Source organism: Lycium barbarum, chromosome 10 (genome assembly GCF_019175385.1).
Source record: "Lycium barbarum isolate Lr01 chromosome 10, ASM1917538v2, whole genome shotgun sequence".
In the NCBI taxonomy this organism is placed as follows: domain Eukaryota; kingdom Viridiplantae; phylum Streptophyta; class Magnoliopsida; order Solanales; family Solanaceae; genus Lycium; species Lycium barbarum.
In genome coordinates, this window is record NC_083346.1 from 124,442,682 (window position 1) to 124,469,536 (window position 26,855).

At 35.4% G+C, this 26,855-nt stretch overlaps 2 protein-coding genes and 1 pseudogene across 2 annotated transcripts; all 3 read left to right on the plus strand.

Moving 5' to 3' along the window:
- Nucleotides 1–4,288: 4,288 nt before the first annotated feature.
- On the plus strand, nt 4,289–5,510 carry LOC132613454 (protein PIN-LIKES 7-like; annotated as a pseudogene).
- A 910-nt stretch (nt 5,511–6,420) lies between these two features.
- On the plus strand, nt 6,421–12,826 carry LOC132613455 (uncharacterized). Its single transcript, XM_060327476.1, has 6 exons — nt 6,421–6,619; nt 9,886–10,034; nt 10,887–10,941; nt 11,031–11,457; nt 12,255–12,335; nt 12,441–12,826. Exons 1-6 carry the CDS (start codon nt 6,421–6,423, stop codon nt 12,511–12,513), a joined length of 984 nt encoding a protein of 327 aa, XP_060183459.1. The 3' UTR covers nt 12,514–12,826.
- On the plus strand, nt 12,617–17,110 carry LOC132613457 (uncharacterized). The gene is made up of 2 exons (XM_060327477.1): nt 12,617–12,643; nt 16,388–17,110. Exons 1-2 carry the CDS (start codon nt 12,617–12,619, stop codon nt 17,108–17,110), a joined length of 750 nt encoding a protein of 249 aa, XP_060183460.1.
- Nucleotides 17,111–26,855: the final 9,745 nt, after the last annotated feature.

Here is a 26,855-nt window from a genome sequence, read left to right on the forward strand (position 1 = left end):
CAAAGTACACCAATGTAAAAGTTCTAGTGCAGTCAAGATCATGGGGGACGTCAGTATATAACTATTATGTGTGAGATGAAAAGATCATGTGACGATCCCCTTTGGGTCCCACTACTCAAGGTATTGTCTATGCCAGGGTACAGCCGGTCCGCACAGGGGCTCGCCCCATTATCCCTCTTCACGCTGCAGCGCTACGGGGTATCGAACCCGGAACCTCTGGCTCCTTTACATTCCCCAAAGGGAATCGCCTTTCACCAATTGAGCTGCAGCGTAGCTCAATTGGTGAGAGTCGTCTCCTTTGGGAGAACAAAAGGCTTGAGGTCACGGGTTCGAAGCTCTGCAGGGCGCAGCGCACTGGTGTGATTTCCTGTCCATACAATACCTGAGTATGTCAAGCATGCATGTCATGGAGGGGGCCCGCAAGGGGTCTACTCACCGGTCCTGGGCGACCCAGGCGGTGGGGTCCTTACAGATCATCATTGTCGCTAATGATCACTCGGCCGAAGTGAATCATGCTAGTGCCAAAATCAATCACAAAAATGGATCAAATACCAGGGTTCTCTAAGTCACACCATCCAGAGAAATCACAATTATGCATCATACTAATACTTGTTTAAAGAAGAAGTTCAAACAATATACTCCTTCCGTTTCAATTTATGTGAACCCATTTGACTGAGCATGGAGTTTAAGAAAGTAGAGAAGACTTTTAAACTTATGGTGTAAAATGAGCCACATATATTTTGTGTGGCTATAAAATATTGCATAAAGGTAAATTGTTTCCAAATATAGAAAAAGGTCATTCTTTTTGGCACGGAATAATAAGGAAATAGGTTCATATAAATTGAAACAGAGGGAGTAATAAAAGGGTAAGGGTACATCTGATCAACTCTTGAGGTATCAGTCTAAAGTAGTGTATCTTAATGTACACTGGTGGAATAATAAAATAACGCTAGTTGTTTGGCATATTATATTAGCTTTACGGTGCAAAAACAGTATATAACGCTAGTTGTTTGACATACTAAAATGTGGACATTCATACCGGTCGTGCGCTTCTTCTCGGTCAGAAAATTCACCTTATCGAAGAATCTATCAAAGGGAAATGAGATACTACCGCATATGACCAAATAGTTTAGGGAGCAGGGAAGCGTGGAAAATGAAGTATTACTGCATCGATAGGATCTGACCAAATGATTTTGGACAAACCTGATACAGGGATCTCTTTCTAAAGCAATAATCCGCTCATAAGAAGCGTCGCGAGCAACTGATGGAAGGCCTTTAGATACAACCAGGCATTAGTTAACAAACCCCAAATAAGGAGACTAACAATCCGTATGAATAACAACACATTAGTTAGAAAGACAAAACACTATAATAAGGGAAGCAGTTGGGTGGGAGGGCTAACTTACAGACTGTGAATTACGGAAGAAAGAAAGCCTCAAAAGCAAAGATTTACGAAGCAAGCCGACGTTTTACTAGAAATCCAGCGAATCAGATATGAAAACATAAAAAAGCAATTTAATGGAACTGTCAAATTGAAAAGGGAAAAGGAAAAGGAGGGGAGAGATAGTGAAGAGACTACCGGCCATGTTTGCGCTCTTAGAGCCCGTTTGGATTGGCTTATAAGTTGCTTATAAGTTGTTTTCAGTTTTTTTGAGCGTTGGTTAGCTTAAAATCATTTTGTACTTAAATAAGCTTAAAAAAATAATTGAGCCCATTTGACTTAGCTTATTTAAAGCAGTTTATAAGCTAAGAAAATAAGTTAGATCACTTCAATTTATTTTTTTAGCTTATAAATTATTTACAGTTTATAGGCATATGCCCGTTCAAACAGGCGCTTACTCTGTCGAGGAAGGCAGGTATTGGAAGGACGGGAGTTTTGAGGCTTTTAAGAAGTGGCTGTTGAAGTCTATGCTTAAGCACCGAAACGGTACTTTTTTAATTTATTCCTGGCGTTTGTTTAGAGGAAATTGCAAAAAAAAAGAGAAAATAGATAAATGCAAATTCTTGATTTTTAGATGACACATTACCGAACCTTTGTCCTGATTTATTTTACTCTATTGGGGTCGTTTGGTGCATGGTATAGGTTGGGATATCTCAGCACTAAATTTTTGTACCGTGTTTGGTAGGAGGTATAAATATATCTTGAGATTTAATTTTTCAAAAACAAACAAGTATCTGTTGTTGTCTTAGTTGATAGCTTGAAAGATCCTGAGGAAGAACTACATGCCATTGATGGTGCTAAGAGTAGAAAAAGAAGAAACTTAATCGTAGATAACGATGAATTAAGTGATGAAGACACAAATAAGTGCAAGAAATAGACTGTTTACTGTTGCTTCTGACCTTTAACGGTTGTTTGAGCGTAGAGAAAATTGTTTGGTCCTTTTTCCCTTCTTAGTTTAGTGTCCCCGGTAGAAGTATGTTGATGAAGAAAATGCTCTTTAATGTCATCTAACTATAGTCTGAAGTGATTATATCCATAATTGTATGGTTTTATCCTGACTTTTATATCCTCTGTTTTTAGCCTAATAAAGAGTTTGCTCTTACCTGATATTTGGTTGATCAGTGTTTAATGTTTATGTTTACGTTGTGATATAAAATTTGTGCTGCCAATTTGAATGGATAGTTTGAGTTAAATCTCCTTTGATCTCAACTGTGATTGACTTAGTGTGGAAGGGGAAGAAGATATAATAGATGGTGACAAGAGTCTGAGATTGGATCAGGGGATATGAAATTGGAAATAACCACATAAGCAACAACAGGGAGGCAATCGATAATGAGTCGACATGCTGCTCGAAAAGGAGACTCTTACAGGAGATGAGTTCAGAGCTATACTCTCGGATTCACTGATATCGCATCAGCTAACATAAACAGTAAATCAATTAGAGAACTGATTTGAGGCCTAGGCAAAATTACTTCCATTGTACAGCTGCAGAAACTAACAAAGATCAATCCATTAATGTGACCGCCAACAAAGATTCTTTAATTTCCTCTTCGCCAATCCCTGCAACATCACTGTAGCGTCTACTTTTGCTGATTAGAGTATTAATGTGAAAATCAAGTTACTGTTTGTTACTATGTGACTTTGAAGTCACTGTTTGTTCCTTTGTTTTGTATCTGTAGGTAAGAATCAGATCTATGCTTCTCTCATAATTAACTTTTTGCTCTCAGTTTGCTTTCATTCCTAAATTTATTTTTCCCGTTGCTTATAGTCGTTCATTTTGCGTAGTGGGCATACTCACACCATCCTAATTTATGTGATACTTTTCATTTTTTTTAGAGTCAATTTGATTAAACTTTGAGCTAAGTTAGATTAGATTAACTCAATATTTTAAGATTAAAATTTATATAGTTGAAAACTAAAAGTACTATAAGTTGGCAGCAGTCTTCTAGAACTATGGATCGTGGACGGTGGAATAGGTGATTGCTTAGTCTGAGTTTGTGAACTATGCAGCTGAGTTCGACAACAGGTCGAGATGACCAAGAAATTCTAATTAACAAGGATCACGTTGATCGTGATTTGTTTTCTGCATGTTACGTTTATTCATTGAGGTAATCATAGTCTTAACTTCTATTTTGTGATCTTGGGCAGAATTCAGTTTGCTAATTGATTGAAAGAAATTGCAGCATCTCTCTATGCCTTATGGAATGAGCTTTTAAATTAATAACATTGGTGTTTGGGGAACGTCATTGATGTAGAAAAATGTTGGGTAGCCTTCAGCATTTCTCATAAATAATGTAAAGAGTTGTAGAAAAACTCTTAACGGGTGAAGCCTTGAACCTCCTTGTGATTCAATTTACATCCTATCTCCTTTCGAGAAAAGCTTGCAAGGTCATAACTATAACTTTTACTATAATTAAACATGATTATGAGTATTCGTAAGGGAGATGAGGAGATTCACTGTAATGTTCCACACACCAGATGGACACCACACTTTGTGACTACTCTTCGAGAAATACTTGGGAACCAGTAAAGGAGAAAGAAAGTCTTAAAATAATGAGAGCAACCGCACAATTGCGCCAAAATCATGCCTACCAAGTTCAAACTGATAAATCCGTTTCAGTAAATAAAACTTCTACAACTAATATACATGGCCACCATCTTTTCCCGGAAAGTGCAAAGACAAAGATAAAAAGAACCTCATAAGGATTTGAACAATGAAGAATTTCCTAAAATGTCATTCCCGCTCTGTCCATTCTAAAACCCAGAGTGTTTCACCTTTCAAGATATAGAATCATGGTACATTGATTTTAATTTTCTCAAAGTTTCTTGGCTTGTCCAGTCAAATATACAAAATTGTAAACCATAAAGGAAAGAAAGAAACACCAGATAATCGACGAGTTGTCAAAATGTAAGATAATGTGTAATTTTAGTGGCATTACATATGACTAATCTTATTTAATTTTGATATGTACATGTGGTTTATGCCTGGTAATGTTGGGCTAACTTTCCTATTTGGAGGCCTTCTTGGATGGATTGCTGTGAAAATATTAAAACCAAAGCCATATCTTGAGGGACTCATTATTGCTGCATGCTCATCAGGTACATCACAGCTAAAATTGTTGGGTGTGCGAACAAAGTACAACATTGTAGCTGAAAAGATAAAAAGAGCTACTTATAATGTGTTGGATACTCTTAATGATATGAGACCTTTTGGGAAAAACCGTGTGGGCTTGGCCCAAAGCGGATAATATCACATCATGATAAGAGTATCTTTAGACCGTTTAGCCCAACAACTGATATCATAGCCAATGGTTTCACGGGACGAGCATGAAGATGGTTGAGTGTGGTGTAGGGCCCGGCTTAGTGGGTTCGCCCGTCTATGGGCCGGTTTACTAGCTTTATCCATAGCTTTGAAGACGCATACACAGCCCAACAAAAACTATGTATTTGTATTAAAAAAATCCACTTGATATTATATAAATAATTTATCCAGAATCAGTAAGCCGCTTTCCAAAATTCACGACCAAAAATCTCAACATTCTTGCCCGAACACCTCCACATTTTAAAAGTTTGTAACATTATTTTGACAACTGGAAACTTGGGAAATCTTCTATTGATAGTCATTCCTGCAATTTGCAAAGAAGATGGCAGCCGATTCGGTGGTCATAGAGTTTGTGCATCAGTTGCCCTTTCCTATGCCTCTTTCTCCATGGCAGTTAGTTTATCATCATCTTTACTACACAGTTACTTGATCTCCTTTTATGTTATTATGTTCACGGGTGTAAAAGGTTATACTAATAAGTTTCAAATATCATCACAATAATTTCCTTGAATTTTGCAGCTTGGTGGTTTCTACATATGGACATACACTTACCAGCTAATAAGAAGCTCATCCTTGGAATTTAAAGCACTAAAATAAGCAGAGGAAGAAGCCGTTAAGGAACCAAACAAGGACTTAGATACAAATTATGAGTCTTACCTTCTTGACAACAATTCTCAAGATCAACTGCCTGTTAGTGTGACAAAATCCACGGAAAATCAAACAGTACATGAATGCCACTACCAGTAATCATATTAATTTTGGGAAAAGTGCACAGTGGCAGAAAATGAATATGTGCCATATTCTGCTTTACTTGATGAAAGTTTGATTGGACTTTAGTGGTTTATTTAGTCTCCATCTGTTTGTGTCTTTCTTTTTGTTCTTATCCCTCTTCCCTTCACCGACAGTTACTTTTCTACCCACCAAATCAATAATGACTCTTTCCTATTAATTAACTAGACAAATCCCTTATATTCCTCCTAATCTTATTCAGTTACTCTATTTTCACAAATCAATAACGGTTCTTTCCTGTTACATGACTGCAGCAATCCCTGATCTTCCTCCTTTTCTTATTCAAACTCATGATACTCATCTTTCCCAAATTCTACTGCTATTCAACCATCCATCCATTTTCCCCGTCAAATTCAAGAGAGCACAATCTTAGAAGGGGAGAAGCTTATTTAGTAATTCATGAAACCTAACATAGCTGCAAGTTCACACATTTTACTCCATTTAATTTCGCTGTCATCATCTGGGCTGCGCGTTTTGTGTTTTGGCTGGTTTGTACACTCATTCCTATTTTACTAGAACAACATTCTTTAGCTCAAAAATCACATTTAAGATGAAGTACTGCTTGTTGCTATCTATTTTAAACAGTTATTTTCTCTTCTCCTCGACAATTAAATTTGTTACATTCTCAACAATGAAGCAATTGAATGAATACGCTCACATCTTCCCATTATTTCACCCTTACATATATGTTACATCATGTATATAATCCTAAATATTAAAACTCCTCTGCGTTCTTTACCTGACAATTAATTTCCTTGCCCGATCACACAAACATGTTTTCTTCCTGTTCATTTATTATATTTGGATATAGCAAAAATATCTAAATTTTGATATATTCTACTCTTCCGAAACATTTATAGCAGGTTAAATGGAATTGGTATCTGCTATTGTTAAGGAATACAGTGCCTTGGTGAATATTCCGTTGGAAATTAACTTCCGACAACAGCTTCTGCCTGATTTAGCTCGGCAAGAACGGATACTAAAATTAAAAATGAAGAAATATGAATCAACAGACGAGTGTCCACAACTGAACAAGGAAGTAGGTGCTCTAAAAACAGCCGATGCAAGTATTATTCCAGATTGATGCAAAAGGTCGTCTTAATTGGAAAACAATACAAGTACCCTCCAAAAAAGAAAATAATTCAGCTTCACGTTTCGTGAGAAGATTCACAAAGTTGATGAAGATAACAAACATCTCAAGGAGACATGTTTCGATTCATCAAAACGGTATGTTAATCAGTACTATTAATGGAGTCTGATTTCTTGACTATTCATTACTTTCTCAATTGCATAATTGAAGCAAGAGAGGAAAGGTGAAAATAAAAGAGCTTAAAATCATAAATTTCTCCACAGCTCATTAATTATAGTGCTAAAAGGGACTACCATATCATGAATATGTTTACTCTACATTCTTGATTTTTTTTTAAAAAAATCATTCTTGAAAAGATTATTTGCTGAAGTTTGAGTTTAACAAAATTGGATTCCTTGTTTGAATGATACTTTAAATTCTGGTAAATATTCACACTTTTTTTCTTATCATCATCATCATCTTCTTCTTTTTTTTTTTTTTTTTTTTTTTTTTGAGGTTGTAACAAATGTTTAAATTATTTTCTAGCAATATACCTTTTTGAAGTTGAGAAATTAACTGTTGAATTTTAAGAATTTATTCATCCACTGTATATTGTAGCTTAGGTTATGTGATAGAGTTCCATTAGAATATTTTTAGCAAACCAATTGATGAAATATTAAGACATCAAAATCTTTAATACATTTCGGTATATATAGTGGTTAAGTACAATTATGTAAGTTGTATGTACGACACGTTGAATTATAAACATATTCACAGATAACCATATAAATTACTATCTATTTCAATTAAAAGTTCATGACTACATTAGAGACAGAAAATAACCAGTTCGACCAATAGTTGTGAGAAGTATAATTTTCAACATCAGATTTAAGCTGCATATACTGTTGTATTCTTAAAAAAATCATATATATATATATATATATATATATATATATATATATATATATATAAGCAGGCAAAGGCCCGCTGACGTGGCACACCTCTATGACCAGAATGACTATTTATCTTTTTTCTCAACTAGTGAATTGGTTCGCGTTTCGCGGGATTATAAAATTCTTATTGAATTTATAAAATATTTTTTTAATAACAGAATATTCAAAATATTAAATCCTTTTTAGTCTTCAAATTCTAATGAATTAGATTATTGTCACTAAGTTTTTTTTTCTTTAATGTTGTAACAATTACGCTTTTTTAATCTTCCAGTAATGCATGAATTTTATGTTCATTTTATTTTATGGATTTTAACCTCTTTATGTTGATATGATTATAAATTTTAAAAATAGTTTTCTTTGTTCATCTAATATATTAAGCATCTATTTAACTTCTCTTCTCTACTTTTCAAGAGTTACATTTTAGTTATTTCTCCAAAAACCTTTAAAAAGAAAAATGCATCAACAATAATGTCTACTACAAAAGTACAAGGAAAGGGAAGAAAAGTCCATAACCAAATCTCTTCGTATTAATTTTTGCCTCGTCTCTTTTCTTCCATTTCCCTTTTTTCCCTTTTTTCCCCTTTTCCTTTCTCCTCCTCTTCTTCTTCTTCTTCTTCTTCCAAACATGACATTCTTTATAACTAACAGCTTCACTCTAAAGCTAATCTTTTCCATCCTCAAGATTATCCTAAGTGTACTAAAATTTCATAAAATCTAAAAAAATTGTTCATTTCTTTTAAAACATTTTTCTATGAATTCAATACACGACATCGTCGAAAAAGGAGAGAGAATTCAAAATAGCGCGAGAATTGAAAAATAGAACAGAATTTTCAAGCTTCAATTTCATTGAGAATCCTTTACAATTGAAAATTTTATCATTTACTAATTTTTTCATTGAAAAGATGTAAAATTATTTGGTAAAGCTAATTGTAAAATAACATCTTTACTTACTATTGTTGATGTATTATTCAACCTTAGTAATTAATAGCTAAGCAACAAAAGCATGCTTACAGAAGCTATAAAAATACAAGATAGAGGGATGAGAAGTACAAATTGTATAAAAAAAGAAATAGAAAACAATTCGTATAAAAAAATTTAGTACTCGAATAAACATGCATGCTTTCAATTCAAGAAAGTTCATACATATTAGAGATCAAAAAAGTAAGAAGAAGAAAATAATGGAAAAAGAAATCATGATAATCTGCAAAAAAACAATAGTATAGTAGCCATAAAAGAAAGAAAATGGGATTAACGCAAATAGAAATCATAATACTCCAAAAAAAACAATAGTATAACAAGGTTGGGGAATATTGCATCCCCATATAAACTAATTACTTACCTTGTTTCAATCTGCAAAAAAAATCACAGCCATAATAAAGTATAACAATATAATGTTTTAGAAATTAAAAAAGAAAAATAGAAACAGAGAAGCCAAAAACACTCACCTGGTGTAAAAGGAATGATAAAATTGGTTGGGTTAGGATTGATTAAATTTGTGTTACTTATCAATGGTTCTTAATGATTTTTTGAAAAGAAGCAATAATAACATGTAATTTAAGCTTAAAAAACCAAACTTTTAAAGTACCGTTTATGGCTTATTTAGTAGCTTTTGATCGTGGGCCGATTGAAGGTTTATGTGGCTTTATTGCAAAAGTTAGTGCTGTATGAGTTGAATGGTACATTTATTGTAGGAGGCTTTTATTAGTCCATAAGTTAGTGTAGTTGAAATGAACCAAAAGATGCAATAAAAAATGAGAAAAATGGCAAACAAAGGAGAAAAAGGATAAATGTCAATGGAGAGTATAGAAATGTGCCACATAGGATTGTTTATGTTTAGCTTTATATTACATATAAATTTTTTGTCATTTAAAATCCAATTGTCTAGTTCACTATATACCTCATAAATCCCTTAGGTCTTCAATTACAGAAACCCCCAACAGGCACTTCTCTGTCCACTTAAATACCCAGCCGTTACTTTTACCTCTTCCTTTTACCCTGAAATAGTCACGTCTGCTCCGCTTATCAGGATTTCGTGTCCGTCTGTGGTAATTTTCCTCAAAGGGGAGAGAATAAACAATGTCCGGCGACTGAAGAACACTGTGTCTTGTCTCAGCAGAGTAAAGAACAAAGGTAGAACAGGAAGAAGCTGTAGAAAAGGGGCAATGGATGTATCCCAAAACATACATACATCAACAAACCTAGAAAAGGTAATTTCCAAATTATTTTTTCAATGGAGAAGAATCTCCCATAAGAAGGGCATTTCATTTTTGTATAGTATACTGTATACGTTTGTTTATATTCGGATTTACAGAGCAGCCGAAGCAACATCAGCCACAACATGCATCTTCTCCACCGCAGATCACACCGTCTTCGTCTTCGCCTTCGCCTTCGCCTTCGCCTTCGCCTTCGTCTTCATCGTCATCACCTACAGGCAGTGCGGCTCCTTATTTTCCTATTAAGGTATATCTCCAATGCCTTTCTCTATACCTCTTCGTCCTCCCACTCAGCAAAGGTAAATGTTTATCTGTTTCTCATGTTTGATTCTGAAACCTGAATTCTTGAATTGTTCTAATTTTGTGATTTGTGCTTTATCTATTTCTCATGTCTGATTAACAAGGAGTTTATGTTTGTTTGATCTTTTATTCGGTATACTTGGATGAAAAACAATACTAATTCGGTGTTTGTCAGTTAATCTTTCCCTTTCTTGATTTTCGCTTTCAAAATTCCAACCTTTTCTCTAGCTGGAGAGAGAAAACAAAATTCATGCGATCAAATTGTCAAATTTGTGTTTTTTTGCACCAGCTTCTTTATATGAAAATTCATCCTAATGCTTAACGATGCAATACTGTTTCAGAGCATTACAGATTTTTCCTTCAATATGCATATTGACTATGTCAGGTTGTTGTGGTCATATGCACATACTCTTCCACTTGAGAATTCAACTGTTGAAGAATGATATGTAGGAAATTTTCAACTTCACTCTCCTTCTCATTCAATTATTATTACTTTTACTAAAACTTAGATCTATACATTTATTGAAACTAGGCATAGAGTAGGTGATGTGACACTCTCTAAAGCCAAGAAATGAAACCTACTTATCTCTTTTCTCCCTTTTTTGGTCATTTTTCTTTTTCTCCTGATTTCCCATTCATTTGAAAGTAATTACCTACGTATTCAATCAATTAATTTGATGACGGGCACCTAATTATATGGAAGTTAAAAGAGTATATCATCTTAAATGACTTTTGTAATTACACTACATTAATTCTCCAGACTCAAATACATGTACTTATTAATCTTGCATTGCTGAAGTTGGAGGATATAACACTACATTTATATGGAGGATTATTTGCTTACAAGATGGGAGGTCAGGCTCTAATTTCTGATGCCATCTGTTCATGTTCCTTTTCATGTCTAGAAAGGCTTGCCATTCATAAAAAGCTTATTCTAAAGCAGCCAATGTAGTTGATCAAGCATTTGGCTCCATCAGAACAGTTGCATCATTCACAAGTGAGAAGCAGGCTTTCGAGGAGTATAGTAAGTCCTCACAAAAGGGATACAGATCTGGTGTACAGGGAAGGACTTGCAAGTGGCTTAGGCTTGGGATCAGCCGATTAATTTATTCTTTTCTGCAATTATTCTTTGGCTTTCTGATATGGGGTAAATATGATGCTTTGACTTCTTTATTTCTAAATGTACTAAGTTTGATAATTTGCAATAAGATCACAAAAGATAGTATATTGTGTCATCATATAAGTCTCTTAATTCGACTAAAGTTCTACTTTGACATTATAGGTAACGACAAAGTATCATTCTCTCTTTGTTTTGGCAGTACGGAAACAATTGTCAAATTAATCGAAAGTTTTTCATCAATTCATGTCAGGTACAGTTGGAGAAATTAAATCTCATAAGTCTCTTGAGCCTTTTTATATTCTTAAGATCAGGGGCGGAGCCACACATAAGACCGATGGGGTTCGGATAAAACCCCCTTCGGCCGAAAAAAAACTCTCTTTATATATGGTTAAAATTATTTTTATGTATATATCCGTATGATTACTTTTTTATATTTTGAACCCCTTAGTGAAAATTCGGACTCCGCCATTGCTTAAGATATACTGCTTCAATTTCAATATTGTTGTCAGGGTAGTTTATTTGTCACAAGGTTTTATTTTCTTTAAATTAGTGTTTATCTTCTTATTTTTCCAGTTATTTATGTAGTTGTCAGGATAGCTATGATCGATCAAAGAGAATACCTCCACTTCTTATGATTTTGAGAAGTAAATTTAGATACATTTTGTGAAGAAAATTTAGCCATGAATCATGATATCGCCCTCTAAAGAACATAGCTATTGAAGAGTTGTACTACCACCTACGACTAAAGATATGCTTTTAATCATTAGAAACAAATAAGATACTTTTACAAGTGTTACTTTGTACAATATTTTTTGTAGAAACAGCCCGGATCCTTTGAGATCTTTCCGGTACTTTACTGAAGACTGTAAGCATATTGCTGTTTAGCTTCTAAGATTAAGAATACGAAGAAATCAAAGTTTTGAGTATAGAGATTTGAGTTTGATGACACAAAGAAACTGCTATAAGTGCATGTGCAGGGGATAACACTTTTGTTGTAGCCATGAAAAAAAATCTAATATTAATATTGTGGGGGATCTCTTTTTGCAGAAGACCATTAAGGATCGGGTTGCTAATTAACATGTATCTTTGGCCTAAAATTCGTGAAGTGCAGATTTTTTATCCATCAAAGTATGTCTTCTTTACTTTTAGATTGTGCTATCATATTCTTTGTCTCAGGTTTTGCAATCACTTTTAATGAATTAAATTATTTTATTTCATTTTCCGAACATGTAGAGCAATGAAAAGACCTGCGGGGTTCCTGCATTCTGAGGGCAATGGAGCTGAGAAGGAAAGATCTATTTGGTGAATCTGATCCTTACGTTAAATTTAAGCTCACGGAGTCAAAACTTCCTTTAAAGAAAACCACTGTGAAGCAAAATTTAAATCCAGAGTTGGATGAGGAATTTAATATGGTTGTTAAAGATCCAGAATCACAAGTATTGGAGCTACCTGTTTATGAAGCACTCCGAAGGATTTGCTATTTGCTATTGACTCGAATATAGTTGTTTATTTTACATTTTATTCCACATTCAGTAGATCATGCGTGTTATACATTTTGATAGCTCTGCTTCTGTGGAACCTATATCATACTATCTTTTATATGCTTTTGGATTCTGTTTGTTGAAGTAGGCTTGTTATACCTTATTTTAACCGTAACCGGAGTCAAAATGGTTTACAACATATCGAAAATTTCGAGGTTAATTAAAGTTAAGGAGTCGCCACCTAATTATTTATGGTGAATTAGGACACCTAAAGTTAATTAAAGCTATTGTCTAAAGTTAACTCTGTTTTAAAGTCTACGAAACCAAAAGATTCTAGGTAAGAGTTCAATTAATCTAAAGGGAAGGTATTAAGCATCCTTTAAGATCCATTAAAAATGGTTAATCGACTGGACTTAGAGTTAATTAAAAAGGCTGGTTGTAAAGTTGTAAAAATTATGTACAGATGCCAAGTATCAAAAAATCTTCATTATCAATGCCTCGAAAATGCTATTTATGAAAATCCACTTTTCAAAAAAAAAGGGACGGGAACTAAAATGATTTTGTAAACTCAAACCAACTTCTTTGTTTAAAGTGCAGCATTAAATTGGTGACCTTGAAGACCCATTTATTTTCAAAGAAAGATTGGATTAGCTAGAATAAAATGAAGGCTGCTTTGTGAAGTAAATTTTTTTAGTGAAAACATTTAACCAAACTCCACCTAAGGCATAAAACTTGGAGAAACATAGATAATTAATTACCTGTTCAACTTCCTTTACATCTAGTTGTTATATCTCATGTACCAAAAGTAAGTATTCTGTTATTAACTAAAATAACATTTAAATGAGTCTCAGCTATAAATTTTAGTAACTCAAGTCTCAACAGCTGGTTACACAAAATACAAATAAAGGTAGTCACATGGGAAATCTTAATCATACCAACAGGTAAGCAAAGATGGTAACATAAAAAATGATAAAGGTCATTTCCGATTTTCACAAGCGATAGAATGTTCTGCAATATGCCATTCAGGCAATGTAAGAGAGCATAGACAGTGAATGATGTGCGGACTCTGTAAGCAGTATCGTTGAGTCTCAAAATTAAACTCTTCGTCTCCGGTATATCATGCAAAACGAGAAAAGTAACAAAATCGTAGGTTATAAGATCTGAGTCTTAAACAGTAAAATATGCAAATCAGAGCAGAATTATTTGAACATTTGGTTCATAATAAGATTAACGCATACATATTATGTAATCAGGGCATTACTCTTACGAACTAATGTATTAGACAAGATGAATATTATATCCACTGTAAGTAAACCAGTAACATGTCTACTGCAACAAGAGAAACCCAAGGACATGACATATTTTAAACAAGATACACATTTGCGAAAAGAAAAGAGTTTAACAAAATTCCCAGTTAAAATTTAAACCTTGGATCTTTTGCTATATCTATAAAAGCACCTTTAGGAAACCAATCACTTATTGTAACAGTATCATCAATGAATTTTGATAAATATATCCTCGGCATAAAGCTTACAGAGCGTTTTATTATCTAATGTAGCATATCATTCTAAGATATAGCCATAATATATTTGAATTTATATGACGGCAACATCTACTTAGACATGGAAGAAAACAGAACCATAACTTTCACGACATGTAGACATATAGGAAAGACCCGAAACAGATTCATACAACCCTTGAAAGCTACATCAGCAAACATGCTTAAATGCTAGATTTTTGTTATTCAAATACGTATTTTATATGTCTGAAGCTATATTTGAACAAAAGAATGATCCCATACTAGAAACGTGATGGTAAATAAATAAGAAGAAACTACAGAGAAATACAAATATCATTTAGAATGGATGAAAGTAAAAGGAGAATAGTGATGATCTTTTTATGGTGCAGTGAACTAGGACGTCGAGGCCTCGAATCTACTCTCTCGTTATGAAACGACCCGAACCTTGAGCCGAATGAGTTCGTACGCCTCGTGTATGAAAGTGTTGAGGGTTCTAGCAAACTAAAGTTTTCGTATTTCTTGTGGGATAAATCGAGTGAGAAACGTTAAGTAAAATAGAGAGCAAGGATGTGTATCAGCAGTAGAGTTATATTGACTCTCGGCGGTTGAGTTCACAAGGTAGTATTTATAGGTGAAGTTCAGACTCTAGGGTTTCATTTGGAGTATGGATTCACGAGCGGGAATTTGATTTCCGAAATGTGTCCGTTTGAATTTTGAACAAAAGTTGTTTTCCTCTGAAAAATCGATTTCTCAAGTTGGAGAATCAAAGCCAAAAAGTCTCTTGGCTTTTTCTTGTTTGACTGAATCTTTAGGCAGAGAAACGTCACGATATGCTAGAGAGAGAGATGAGTTTTGCTTGAAACGGATTGAAAAAATCCTGTCCATGCCTAAATCGAGGCTGACTTTAGCACAAAAATGGAATGAGAGAGAAGAAAGAGTGTTGGAGCGGCTGAGAAAATTAGGATTAGGTTTTGATGCATTTCTGATAGCAAAAGGCTAAGAGGGCTTCGGATTTAGGGCGTTTCGTGTGGGCTATAGTGGCCCAAAATTACTTCAAAGTGGGGCTCATCTGAAACAGTCACAAATTGGTTTGGGCTCATCCTTATTGGACCAATTTCGACGTATTTTGGCACAAGTAAGGGCTGTATATTTGGTCTCAATTAATTGAGCTTTGACCCAACTTCATTGGCTTTTCCCTTCTTCAAATTGACTTCTTTCGAGCTTCTAATTTAATAACTAGTACAATATATTACGTGATGACAATTAGTATTTAATATGTAGAAAATAAAGTACTAACATCGCACATTTATCGCTAATAATTTAGCATATCAAATATCGACTTATAGCTAATTTAATAACTACAAAAATAGAGTAATGACGGTCAATTACTAAACAGAAGTGTATGAGTTAGTAATTCTAAAAGTACTGACAATGATAAAAAAAAAAAAAAAAAAAGATAATTATTAGAGAATAGTAGCGAAAATAAGGTAATTATTAATTTAGAAGCTTGGAAAGTGAATCGAAAGAAAGAAGGGTCAAAATTGGATGTCAACAAGGCCGACATATAACCTGCTTTCGATAAATTTATACATATTGTTACTTTGATTGGTTGCAGAGGTTCAAATTTCCCTTATGCTTCGTTGCAACATATGAGCGAATCTATGGGTATTCTGGAACAATATTGTCATTTTTACTTTGGATGTTATTTGGTTTAGTACTTTTCTTAATTTTCTCAATGTGTTGTACTTTCCAAATAATGATTGTTTTCAAATGTTATTCATTCTCTTCTATTTCTCTGATTAGGTAATTTTTTACCCTGTTCTTTTTAATTCTCTGGTGACTCATTAGTTTATTATTTTTGGCAGATAATTATAGTTTTTCAAGAATCTCTCCTTTTGTCCAAAAACAAAATATTTTAATCACCTTATGTTCTCCCCATCAAATGCTATTTTTATGTCATTAATAATGAGGTATTATGATTATTTTATTGTTATTATTAAAACACATTGTTTTAATATCTTTTACTTTTTACAAAACTTTCAATTTATATTATTTTAAATATTCAGGTATTAGTAAAGATTATTTCGTAATTGTAATAAGTTCTTTCATGTTCGCGCGAAGCGCGATCAAGTTTTCTAGTGTTAATATAATTCTAACAGTTGATGTTTTATGCTGACTAGAAATATAGTGAGGTTCAGCCATTGATTCCTTCTAAAATTACTTGTAACGACCGATATTTTACGAGTGAACTTTTAAGTTATTTCTTTAATTATGGTTTGCATACTGACAATGAGCTTATTAAATTACCTCCCAATATATGCATTGCATCATCCAGCGATCCAATCGGAACAATTGTCGAGGCAGTTTACCCATCACTCTTGCAGAAGTACAATGACCCAGCATATTTGAAAGAAAGAGCAATACTGACGCCAAAAAACGAAATGGTGCATGAGTTGAATGCCACAATTATGCAAATTATACCAGGTGAAGGAAGAACATATTTTAGCTCGGACAATGTGTGTAAAGCAAGCGTGAACATTAGTGATGAAGATCTGTTGTACCCACCTGAATTTTTGAACATCCTAAGATTCCCGGGCATCCCTAATCATGACATACACTTAAAAGTAGGCACTCCAGTTATGCTTCTCAGAAATTTAAGCCAAAGTGAAGGCCTATGCAATGGAACAAGATTGATTGTCACGCATCTCGGTAATTGGTCTGTTAGCGCAAATATCAATTCTGGAAACAACGTTGGCTCAAGAGTAACAATTCCAAGAATCATTATGTATCCTAATGATTCAAAGTGGCCATTGAAGCTTAAGAGACAGCAACTTCCTTTAGCATCATGTTTTGCCATGACAATTAATAAAAGTCAAGGACAATCCCTTAACCATGTCGGATAGTATCTTCCGAAACAAGTATTCATGTCACGCCCCGAACCATGGCCTGGACGTAACACGGCACTCGGTGCCTGACTGCGTGTGACCGAGCGAACCACATGGCTTGCTGAATCATCATGATACATACATGAGCGGAAATATAACGTGAATGCATGATGAGCCTTTATAAAACGTAGTAAGTCATAATACTTAATAAAAACACTTGTTTAAACATGAGTGCGGAAATAACATGAATGAGCCAAAAATGGCTATACGACTCCGAATGTCTGACATAACATAACTGACTTGTCTAGTCTATGAAACCTCTATCATGAGTCTGACTGGAAAACATACTTACTGGGACAAGGCCCCCAGCGTACCTTCAGATGCATAACTAAGCATAAAACAAAAGTTGACTAAACCCCGAATGAGATGGGGCTCACCAATAAGCTGATACGAATGCTGTCTTACTGAGCAGATGTGTCGTCCTGTATATCAGTACCTGCATCGTGAAATGCAGGCCCCCGGGCAATAAAAAGGGGACGTCAGCACATTGAATGTACTGGTATGTAAAACAACTGAAAGAAATAACATGGGACATGGAATAACATGATAAGAACTGAAACTGAAAACCTGGACATGAACATGAGTGCATACATATATATATAAAACATGGTAAAAATATCATAAGTAGGGAGAGCAATAACTTATAACCGATCCATGGTCTGGTGCTTGCGTCCCGCCAGCAGAACACTCAGTCATTGCCAGGGAACATGAGATTTAATAAAATATGAAAGGATCCAGTCATTATGAGAGATCGTCCGGGACATGGGTGGAGCGATCCTCATCTTACGGTGGCTACGTAGTTTCAGGCTATCTGAAGCCCTCCTCGGTAATTAATGCAACTCCCAAAACATGAACATGAAAATAGTGGCACTTGCTGCCCATGGTATATCATGAATCGTAACTTGCTTGTACATGGTATTCATGATCATAACTTGCTTGTACATGGTTTTCATGAATCATAACTTACTTGTACATGATTTTCATAAATCATAACTTGTAAATATAGTTTCATAAGATAACTTGTCATAGTCTTGCAAAACATGTTTTTGATGCATGAGTAATAATAATAGTTCATAATCATATATATATACTTGACTTGAAAACATGCTTGTAACTTGCTGGATGAAATCATAAAGTTTCATATAAACATAATGAGAACACATGAGGAAGAATTCATGATTCATGGATTTAGCTAGGATTCCTAATATCCGTAATGGAAGATTAGGAATACAATAACGAACATAGATACAAAATTCATGTACATACATACATAATTACGGGCTACCAATATGTTGGGTTTAATGCCCTAGGATTTGAACTTCATATATTTTACGAAACGAATCATGGGGAAGAACGTAGAGATTCCCACATGTGGATGGAAGTTCTACATACCTTAACTTTCCGCTTTTGAGCGTATCACAATGTCCTTCAACCCCTTCAACTTCAATCTATAGCAATACAAGTCATAGGGATCCTATATTAGCAACAATATCCATGTTTTGTTCATCTAAGCATTTTATCAAACACTTAGTGGGCATGAAGCTCTATAACCCTCATTAATGGTGTTTTCTTCACCCAATCTCCATTCTTTTACTTCTAGCTAATGCTAAAATCTCAATTAGATGTAATTAACATCATTCTTCATCACCCATATGAATACAACAATCCCAAATCAACAATCCAACAACTCTAGCATAGTTCATATAATTCTCTTCATCCAACCCAAATATTATTCTCCCAAGAATTCGTCAATTCACAACTATAAATGATTAGGGATAAAAACATTACCTTTTTGAAGTCCAATCCTCTTGAATTCGGGTTCTATGGTTTCCACATCCAACAAAAATGTTCCAATCCTAACTCTATGGATTAGAAGAGTTTTACTCAAGTTAGAAAGGGATTAGGGACTTAAATTCAACTTAGAATCATGATAAAAACTTACCTTGGAAGATCTTGAGGTTTGGGATTTGTTGTCTCTGAGTTTAGAGAGAATTTTCGTGAATGGGGTGTTGGGGAAATAAACCCCAACCCCAAATATAACAAGAAAACGCGTAAACCCGACTTTTGACCCGAAAACGTACTTAACGGACCAAACGACGGTTCAAACGACGAACCGTCGATCAGATCGACGGAGCGTCGATCTGCTCCGTCGAATTGGTCAAATTTCCAGTGAACAATGCACAATCGACGGTTCAAAGGACGAACCGTCGATCAGATCGACGAAACGTCGATCTTCCCGTCGAAGTCACCCATTTTCCAGCGAAGACAGGCTTCAGTAAAATGGGCATAACTCTTTGCAAAGATGTCCGTTTGACCTCCATAATATACCGTTGGAAAGCTATTTCAAAGGGCTACAACTTTAATCAAGGATGTTTTCCCAAATTCCAAATTAATAATGGGGTTATAATCGTTGGAAGTATGACCTTCTATAAACTCTCTTGCAAACATGTTCCGTAGAGTGGTTTTCAACTTTGCTTTGCCCAAAGACATTTCTTATGACTTAATTGGTTTTCAAAACACTTCCTATAATCCTCATATTGGTTCCATTATATTATCATCTTATGAGTCAAACTTTCGTCCGAAGTTACGAGGTGTTACAATATCTCCCCCTTGGGATCATTCGTCCTCGAATGATAACCATTCGGGATTCTACAAAAATTTCGCTAGAGTTTCCCCTGTAATAAGGCACTACCAACCTGTCACAAAAACCCATAATATCATTGCCTCACAGGGCTACATCACAATAGCATTATAAATTGGCCACACACGACCAAAAACATGAAAAGAAAGCTTCCATACCTCAAAATCTTGGTGCTTCATCATAAATCTCTTCTGCAGCCTGAAACAAGTGCGGGTACATGGATTTCATATCCTCCTCAGCTTCCTATGTAGCTTTCTCAACCCTCTGAGTCTTCCACAGGACTTTCACTGAGGCTACTTCCTTAGTCCTCAACTTGCGAATCTGACGGTCAAGAATGGCTATGGGGATCTCCTCATACGTCAAACTATCCTTAACTGTTTTAGTATCAGTAGGAACAACCAACGACGGGTCTCCTACACACTTCCTCATCATAAATACATGAAACACTGGGTGTACATCAGCTAAATCTCGTGGCAACTCAAGTTCATAAGCTACTAGAACGATCCTTCGCAGAATTCTATAAGGTCCAATATATCTGGGGTTGAGTTTGCCTTTCTTGCCAAATCTCATGACACCCTTCATGGGTGAGACTTTAAGGAACACCCAATCATCTACTGAAAATTTTAAGTCCCTTTTGTCTCACATCTGTGTAAGACTTCTGGTGACTTTGAGCCGTTTTCAAACGCTCCTGTATTAACTTAACTTTCTCCATAGCCTGGTAAACCAAATCTGATCTTAACAACTCTGCTTCACCAACTTCGAACCAACCAATTGGCGATCTACACCTTTGCTCAAAAAGGGTTTCAAACAGTGTCATCCCAATACTAGCATGGTAGTTATTTTTGTAAGTAAACTCAATAAGAGGCAGGTGGTCATCCCAATTACCATTGAAATCAAGGACACATGGTTACTGAACTGAACGAATACATGACTACTAAACTACTGAGATACTAAATTGAATGTCTATTAAACTAACTGAAGACTGGCTGACTGAATACTGAGCTAACTTAATGCTGGATTAGCTGAATACTGAGCTGGCATGAATACGTGAGTACTGGACTGATACCTGAGTACTAAGCTGACATAAATATCTGAGTATTGAACTAACATGAATATCATAACATGAGATCTGAATAGCGTATCTGTCTGACCATTTGTCTAAGGATGAAAAGTTGTGCTAAGGTTCACCTTCGTACCCAAATCCTTTCTGAAAGGATTTTCAGAAGTTCGCTGTGAACTGAGCACCAAAATCTGAAATAATGGACACTAGGGTCCCATACAATCCGGAAATTTCATTAACATATGACTTGGTATAATCTTCTTGTTCAATCTGTGGTCTTAACTGGCAAGAAGTGCGCTGACTTCGTAAGTCTGTCCACAATCACCGAAAATAAATCATGTCTCCTAGCTGAACGGGGTAGACCTAGAATGGTGAGCTTTTGACATAATTAGCTCTCTGATTCCATCTACATCTGGAACGCATAATCTGCCTCGGTATCTCAAAGTACCATTATCTCCCCCTTGTTCAAAAGCTAAGGCTTTCTATTCGTGAATCCCCTCTTTCATCTGCAGCAAGCAGGAATCACCAAACTGCTTCTCTCTAACTTCGATGACTAAGGAGGAATAAGTCATGTTCTGAGCAATAACTCCACCCACTTCGGAGTCTGAAAGTCGAATTCCTAGCTTGGAGAAATAGTGAAATTCTTTCACCTTAGTTCTCTTGTCTGCCTAAATCATGAGTTGTACTTCCCATACTTGATTTTTTTTTTTTTTTTTTTTGAGATTCTTCCTAAAATACTCATAGTACGGTTGTACGCTAAGTCTTTTGCGAGCACCTTAAAGATTAGAGTCTTGTGCAATGGCACTACCCTTATGACACATAACTGGGTATGATCTTATAGCTTTTCTGTGATCGCCTAATCGATAGTAATTGAACTTGACACGATTCGTTCGACGATCATTCTACTCACTTCGGGTTTCCTCTAAGATGAGGCATATTCCTTATGGAGACTGTCTCATTATACCAACTTAACTTAACTGAGGTTCTTCATATCTCATACTAACCATTCAGGTCTTCCATTATCTCGCTGGACTTACTAGCGATTTATGCATCTCCCCCTTAGACCAAGGCTAACATCTTATACTTATAAATTCTTCTCTTCTGATGGGATTGCAATTAACATTCCTTATCTTCTGTAATTTCTTTGTATTCTACAACACTGACGATTTTTTTTTTACTCACATCTGAGCAATTTCTCATGGAGAAAAACTAAATTTACTTATATGAACGGGTTGCTACTGTATTCATAACTAGCATACTTCATCTTAACGACTTAACTCTGCTCACACTGTAAATATTAGGGCAACCCCTTTTTGACAACTCTTAAAGGCTATTCTTCTGTAGTTTGCTCTTTTACGGCTTAGCTGATTTCTTCTTCCACTAATCACTCAACTCTGAAATTAACTTAAGCCCTTGGTTTCTAACACACATTCGGATGTATCCGGACTGTCACCCACTCAAGGTGTTCATCTGAATAGGAAATCAAATTATATTTATCAAGGTCAGCCGTACTCGTAACTTAGTCAAATCTTATCATTACTGTTGACATGGCTTTTCCAGACATATTACGAACTTATATCTTATTCTTCTTCTATTTCTAGGAAAAAATTGGCAGAGTTTCCTCTGAATTTCTTACTATCCCAAAACCTGCACACAGGAAATACCAACAATGCCTCACAAGGCCAGCATATATACATATATACCATATCATATCATATCATATCATAGCCACACAGGGTTTCCAATTTCAACAACAGTATAAAAATGATGAACTTACCTCATATGTCCAACTCAAACTATACCTAATACACTTTCCTGTTTGTTTTCCCTTTCAACCTTTAACTGTAGATGGAGTGGGTCCTGATGACCTTCGGTAGAAAACTGTCTACCACCACTTCCTTGAGATCCTCCATGATTTACCTTTTTCCTGTTGACTTAGCTCCTTTTCTAATTTCTCTGATATCCTCTCCCTGTTGTATTCCATTCTCCTTTCTCAAGAACATCATTATCATTCAACATACCATTCATTCCACTACACCCCTTCTCGGGCAACTTACATTGTATTCCACTTTCAATAGCACTTGAAGTCTCATTCGTTACCAGTAAGTACTACACAATTGTACCCCCTATGGGTAAACATCCTTACTTGGACCTTGAGTTTTCTGTTCATCTCCTGCGCATTCGAAACGTATGTAATTCGAGAGGAAGAGAAGTTTCTTATTGCTCTAAGCTTCATGGCACGATCTAGAGTAGAAAGAAATGAGACAATCCTGAATGTCTTGGTGGTCAACTGTTTATATGTGTGGCGCGCACACACATATAAAAGTGACCCCACTGGACACGGTTTCATAGACTCCCTAAGACACTTGAACCTAGGCTCTGATACCAAGCTTTGTCACGCCCCGAACCATGGCCTGGACGTAACACGGCACTCGGTGCCTGACTGCGTGTGACCGAGCGAACCACATGGCTTGCTGAATCATCATGATACATACATGAGCGGAAATATAACGTGAATGCATGATGAGCCTTTATAAAACGTAGTAAGTCATAATACTTAATAAAAACACTTGTTTAAACATGAGTGCGGAAATAACATGAATGAGCCAAAAATGGCTATACGACTCCGAATGTCTGACATAACATAACTGACTTGTCTAGTCTATGAAACCTCTATCATGAGTCTGACTGGAAAACATACTTACTGGGACAAGGCCCCCAGCGTACCTTCAGATGCATAACTAAGCATAAAACAAAAGTTGACTAAACCCCGAATGAGATGGGGCTCACCAATAAGCTGATACGAATGCTGTCTTACTGAGCAGATGTGTCGTCCTGTATATCAGTACCTGCATCGTGAAATGCAGGCCCCCGGGCAATAAAAAGGGGACGTCAGCACATTGAATGTACTGGTATGTAAAACAACTGAAAGAAATAACATGGGACATGAAATAACATGATAAGAACTGAAACTGAAAACCTGGACATGAACATGAGTGCATACATATATATATAAAACATGGTAAAAATATCATAAGTAGGGAGAGCAATAACTTATAACCGATCCATGGTCTGGTGCTTGCGTCCCGCCAGCAGAACACTCAGTCCTTGCCAGGGAACATGAGATTTAATAAAATATGAAAGGATCCAGTCATTATGAGAGATCGTCCGGGACATGGGTGGAGCGATCCTCATCCTACGGTGGCTACGTAGTTTCAGGCTATCTGAAGCCCTCCTCGGTAATTAATGCAACTCCCAAAACATGAACATGAAAATAGTGGCACTTGCTGCCCATGGTATATCATGAATCGTAACTTGCTTGTACATGGTATTCATGATCATAACTTGCTTGTACATGGTTTTCATGAATCATAACTTACTTGTACATGATTTTCATAAATCATAACTTGTAAATATAGTTTCATAAGATAACTTGTCATAGTCTTGCAAAACATGTTTTTGATGCATGAGTAATAACAATAGTTCATAATCATATATATATACTTGACTTGAAAACATGCTTGTAACTTGCTGGATGAAATCATAAAGTTTCATATAAACATAATGAGAACACATGAGGAAGAATTCATGATTCATGGATTTAGCTAGGATTCCTAATATCCGTAATGGAAGATTAGGAATACAATAACGAACATAGATACAAAATTCATGTACATACATACATAATTACGGGCTACCAATATGTTGGGTTTAATGCCCTAGGATTTGAACTTCATATATTTTACGAAACGAATCATGGGGAAGAACGTAGAGATTCCCACATGTGGATGGAAGTTCTACATACCTTAACTTTCCGCTTTTGAGCGTATCACAATGTCCTTCAACCCCTTCAACTTCAATCTATAGCAATACAAGTCATAGGGATCCTATATTAGCAACAATATCCATGTTTTGTTCATCTAAGCATTTTATCAAACACTTAGTGGGCATGAAGCTCTATAACCCTCATTAATGGTGTTTTCTTCACCCAATCTCCATTCTTTTACTTCTAGCTAATGCTAAAATCTCAATTAGATGTAATTAAAATCATTCTTCATCACCCATATGAATACAACAATCCCAAATCAACAATCCAACAACTCTAGCATAGTTCATATAATTCTCTTCATCCAACCCAAATATTATTCTCCCAAGAATTCGTCAATTCACAACTATAAATGATTAGGGATAAAAACATTACCTTTTTGAAGTCCAATCCTCTTGAATTCGGGTTCTATGGTTTCCACATCCAACAAAAATGTTCCAATCCTAACTCTATGGATTAGAAGAGTTTTACTCAAGTTAGAAAGGGATTAGGGACTTAAATTCAACTTAGAATCATGATAAAAACTTACCTTGGAAGATCTTGAGGTTTGGGATTTGTTGTCTCTGAGTTTAGAGAGAATTTTCGTGAATGGGGTGTTGGGGAAATAAACCCCAACCCCAAATATAACAAGAAAACGCGTAAACCCGACTTTTGACCCGAAAACGTACTTAACGGACCAAACGACGGTTCAAACGACGAACCGTCGATCAGATCGACGGATCGTCGATCTGCTCCGTCGAATTGGTCAAATTTCCAGTGAACAATGCACAATCGACGGTTCAAAGGACGAACCGTCGATCAGATCGACGAACCGTCGATCAGATCGACGAAACGTCGATCTTCCCGTTGAAGTCACCCATTTTCCAGCGAAGACAGGCTTCAGTAAAATGGGCATAACTCTTTGCAAAGATGTCCGTTTGACCTCCATAATATACCGTTGGAAATCTATTTCAAAGGGCTACAACTTTAATCAAGGATGTTTTCCCAAATTCCAAATTAATAATGGGGTTATAATCGTTGGAAGTATGACCTTCTATAAACTCTCTTGCAAACATGTTCCGTAGAGTGGTTTTCAACTTTGCTTTGCCCAAAGACATTTCTTATGACTTAATTGGTTTTCAAAACACTTCCTATAATCCTCATATTGGTTCCATTATATTATCATCTTATGAGTCAAACTTTCGTCCGAAGTTACGAGGTGTTACAATTCACCCATGGCCAGTTATATGTAGCTATATCCCGAGTACCAACAAGGCAAGTATTAACTATACTGAAGTGAGTTTTGCTTTCAAATTGGAGTTGAGGATCCTTAGAATACCGAGCCAAAAATCAGTATCTCATCGCCCGAGTGCATGCAAAACTTATATTTTAAAGGGAAAAAGGTGCAAAATATTTCCCTCAACTTTGTGATTTAGAGTGAAAAATGATGAATATATACCCCTGCCGTTACACAAATGGAGCAAACATACCTTTTCCACTGTCGTAATTTTTTTTTAAAAAAAATCATTTAGCTTGTTTTTTTATTAGAAAGTGTCATGTGACTTTAAAAAAATAAGTCTACCCATTTTTTTAAAACCACGATGTAATTTTTTGCTAGTGTGTCGGGTCTAGTTTGTTTAAAACAATAGGTAGACTTATATTTTTTAAAGCAATAAAGATATTTTTTAAACGAACCACTATAAAAACAATTGCCATTTGCTTTCAAAAAATAAGTCTACTAAAAAAATGGGTAGACTTATTTTTTTTTTAAAGTCAAGTGATATTTTTTAAATTAAAAATATAAGCTAAATGATATTTAAAAAAACCTGTCAATGAAAAAGGTATATTTGCATCATTTATGTAACTGCAGGGTATATGTGCACCACTTTTTTAACGAGAGTATATCTTCTCTAAACCACAAATTGACGGGTATATTTGCACCTTTGCCCTATTTTAAATATTCATATGAGTAGTAATAATATAGGAGTTCAACTAGAAGAAGAAAAACATATTTTCTAAGAATCGGTAACCTCTAATGAGGTAGAGTTTTCATAGGAAGGGATAATTCCGTTGGCTTTTGTATATAGATACAGCTTGATATTGTACAATTCTTTTCTTCTTTGACGTTTTCATGCTATGCTGCAAAAATATGATTATTTATCAGAAGAAATTTCAATAGCATAGAAAGAAAACATCA

Excerpts from the sequence above, each read along its gene's own strand:
- LOC132613455 (XM_060327476.1), top strand. The coding sequence starts at position 6,421 with ATGGAATTGGTATCTGCTATTGTTAAGGAATACAGTGCCTTGGTGAAT. Across the intron at positions 6,620-9,885 it reads TCTAAAAACAGCCGATGCAA|AGCAGCCGAAGCAACATCAG; the intron begins GTATTATTCCAG and ends TCGGATTTACAG. Across the intron at positions 10,035-10,886 it reads CTCCTTATTTTCCTATTAAG|TTGGAGGATATAACACTACA; the intron begins GTATATCTCCAA and ends GCATTGCTGAAG.
- LOC132613457 (XM_060327477.1), top strand. The coding sequence starts at position 12,617 with ATGGTTGTTAAAGATCCAGAATCACAA. Across the intron at positions 12,644-16,387 it reads TTAAAGATCCAGAATCACAA|AAATATAGTGAGGTTCAGCC; the intron begins GTATTGGAGCTA and ends TATGCTGACTAG.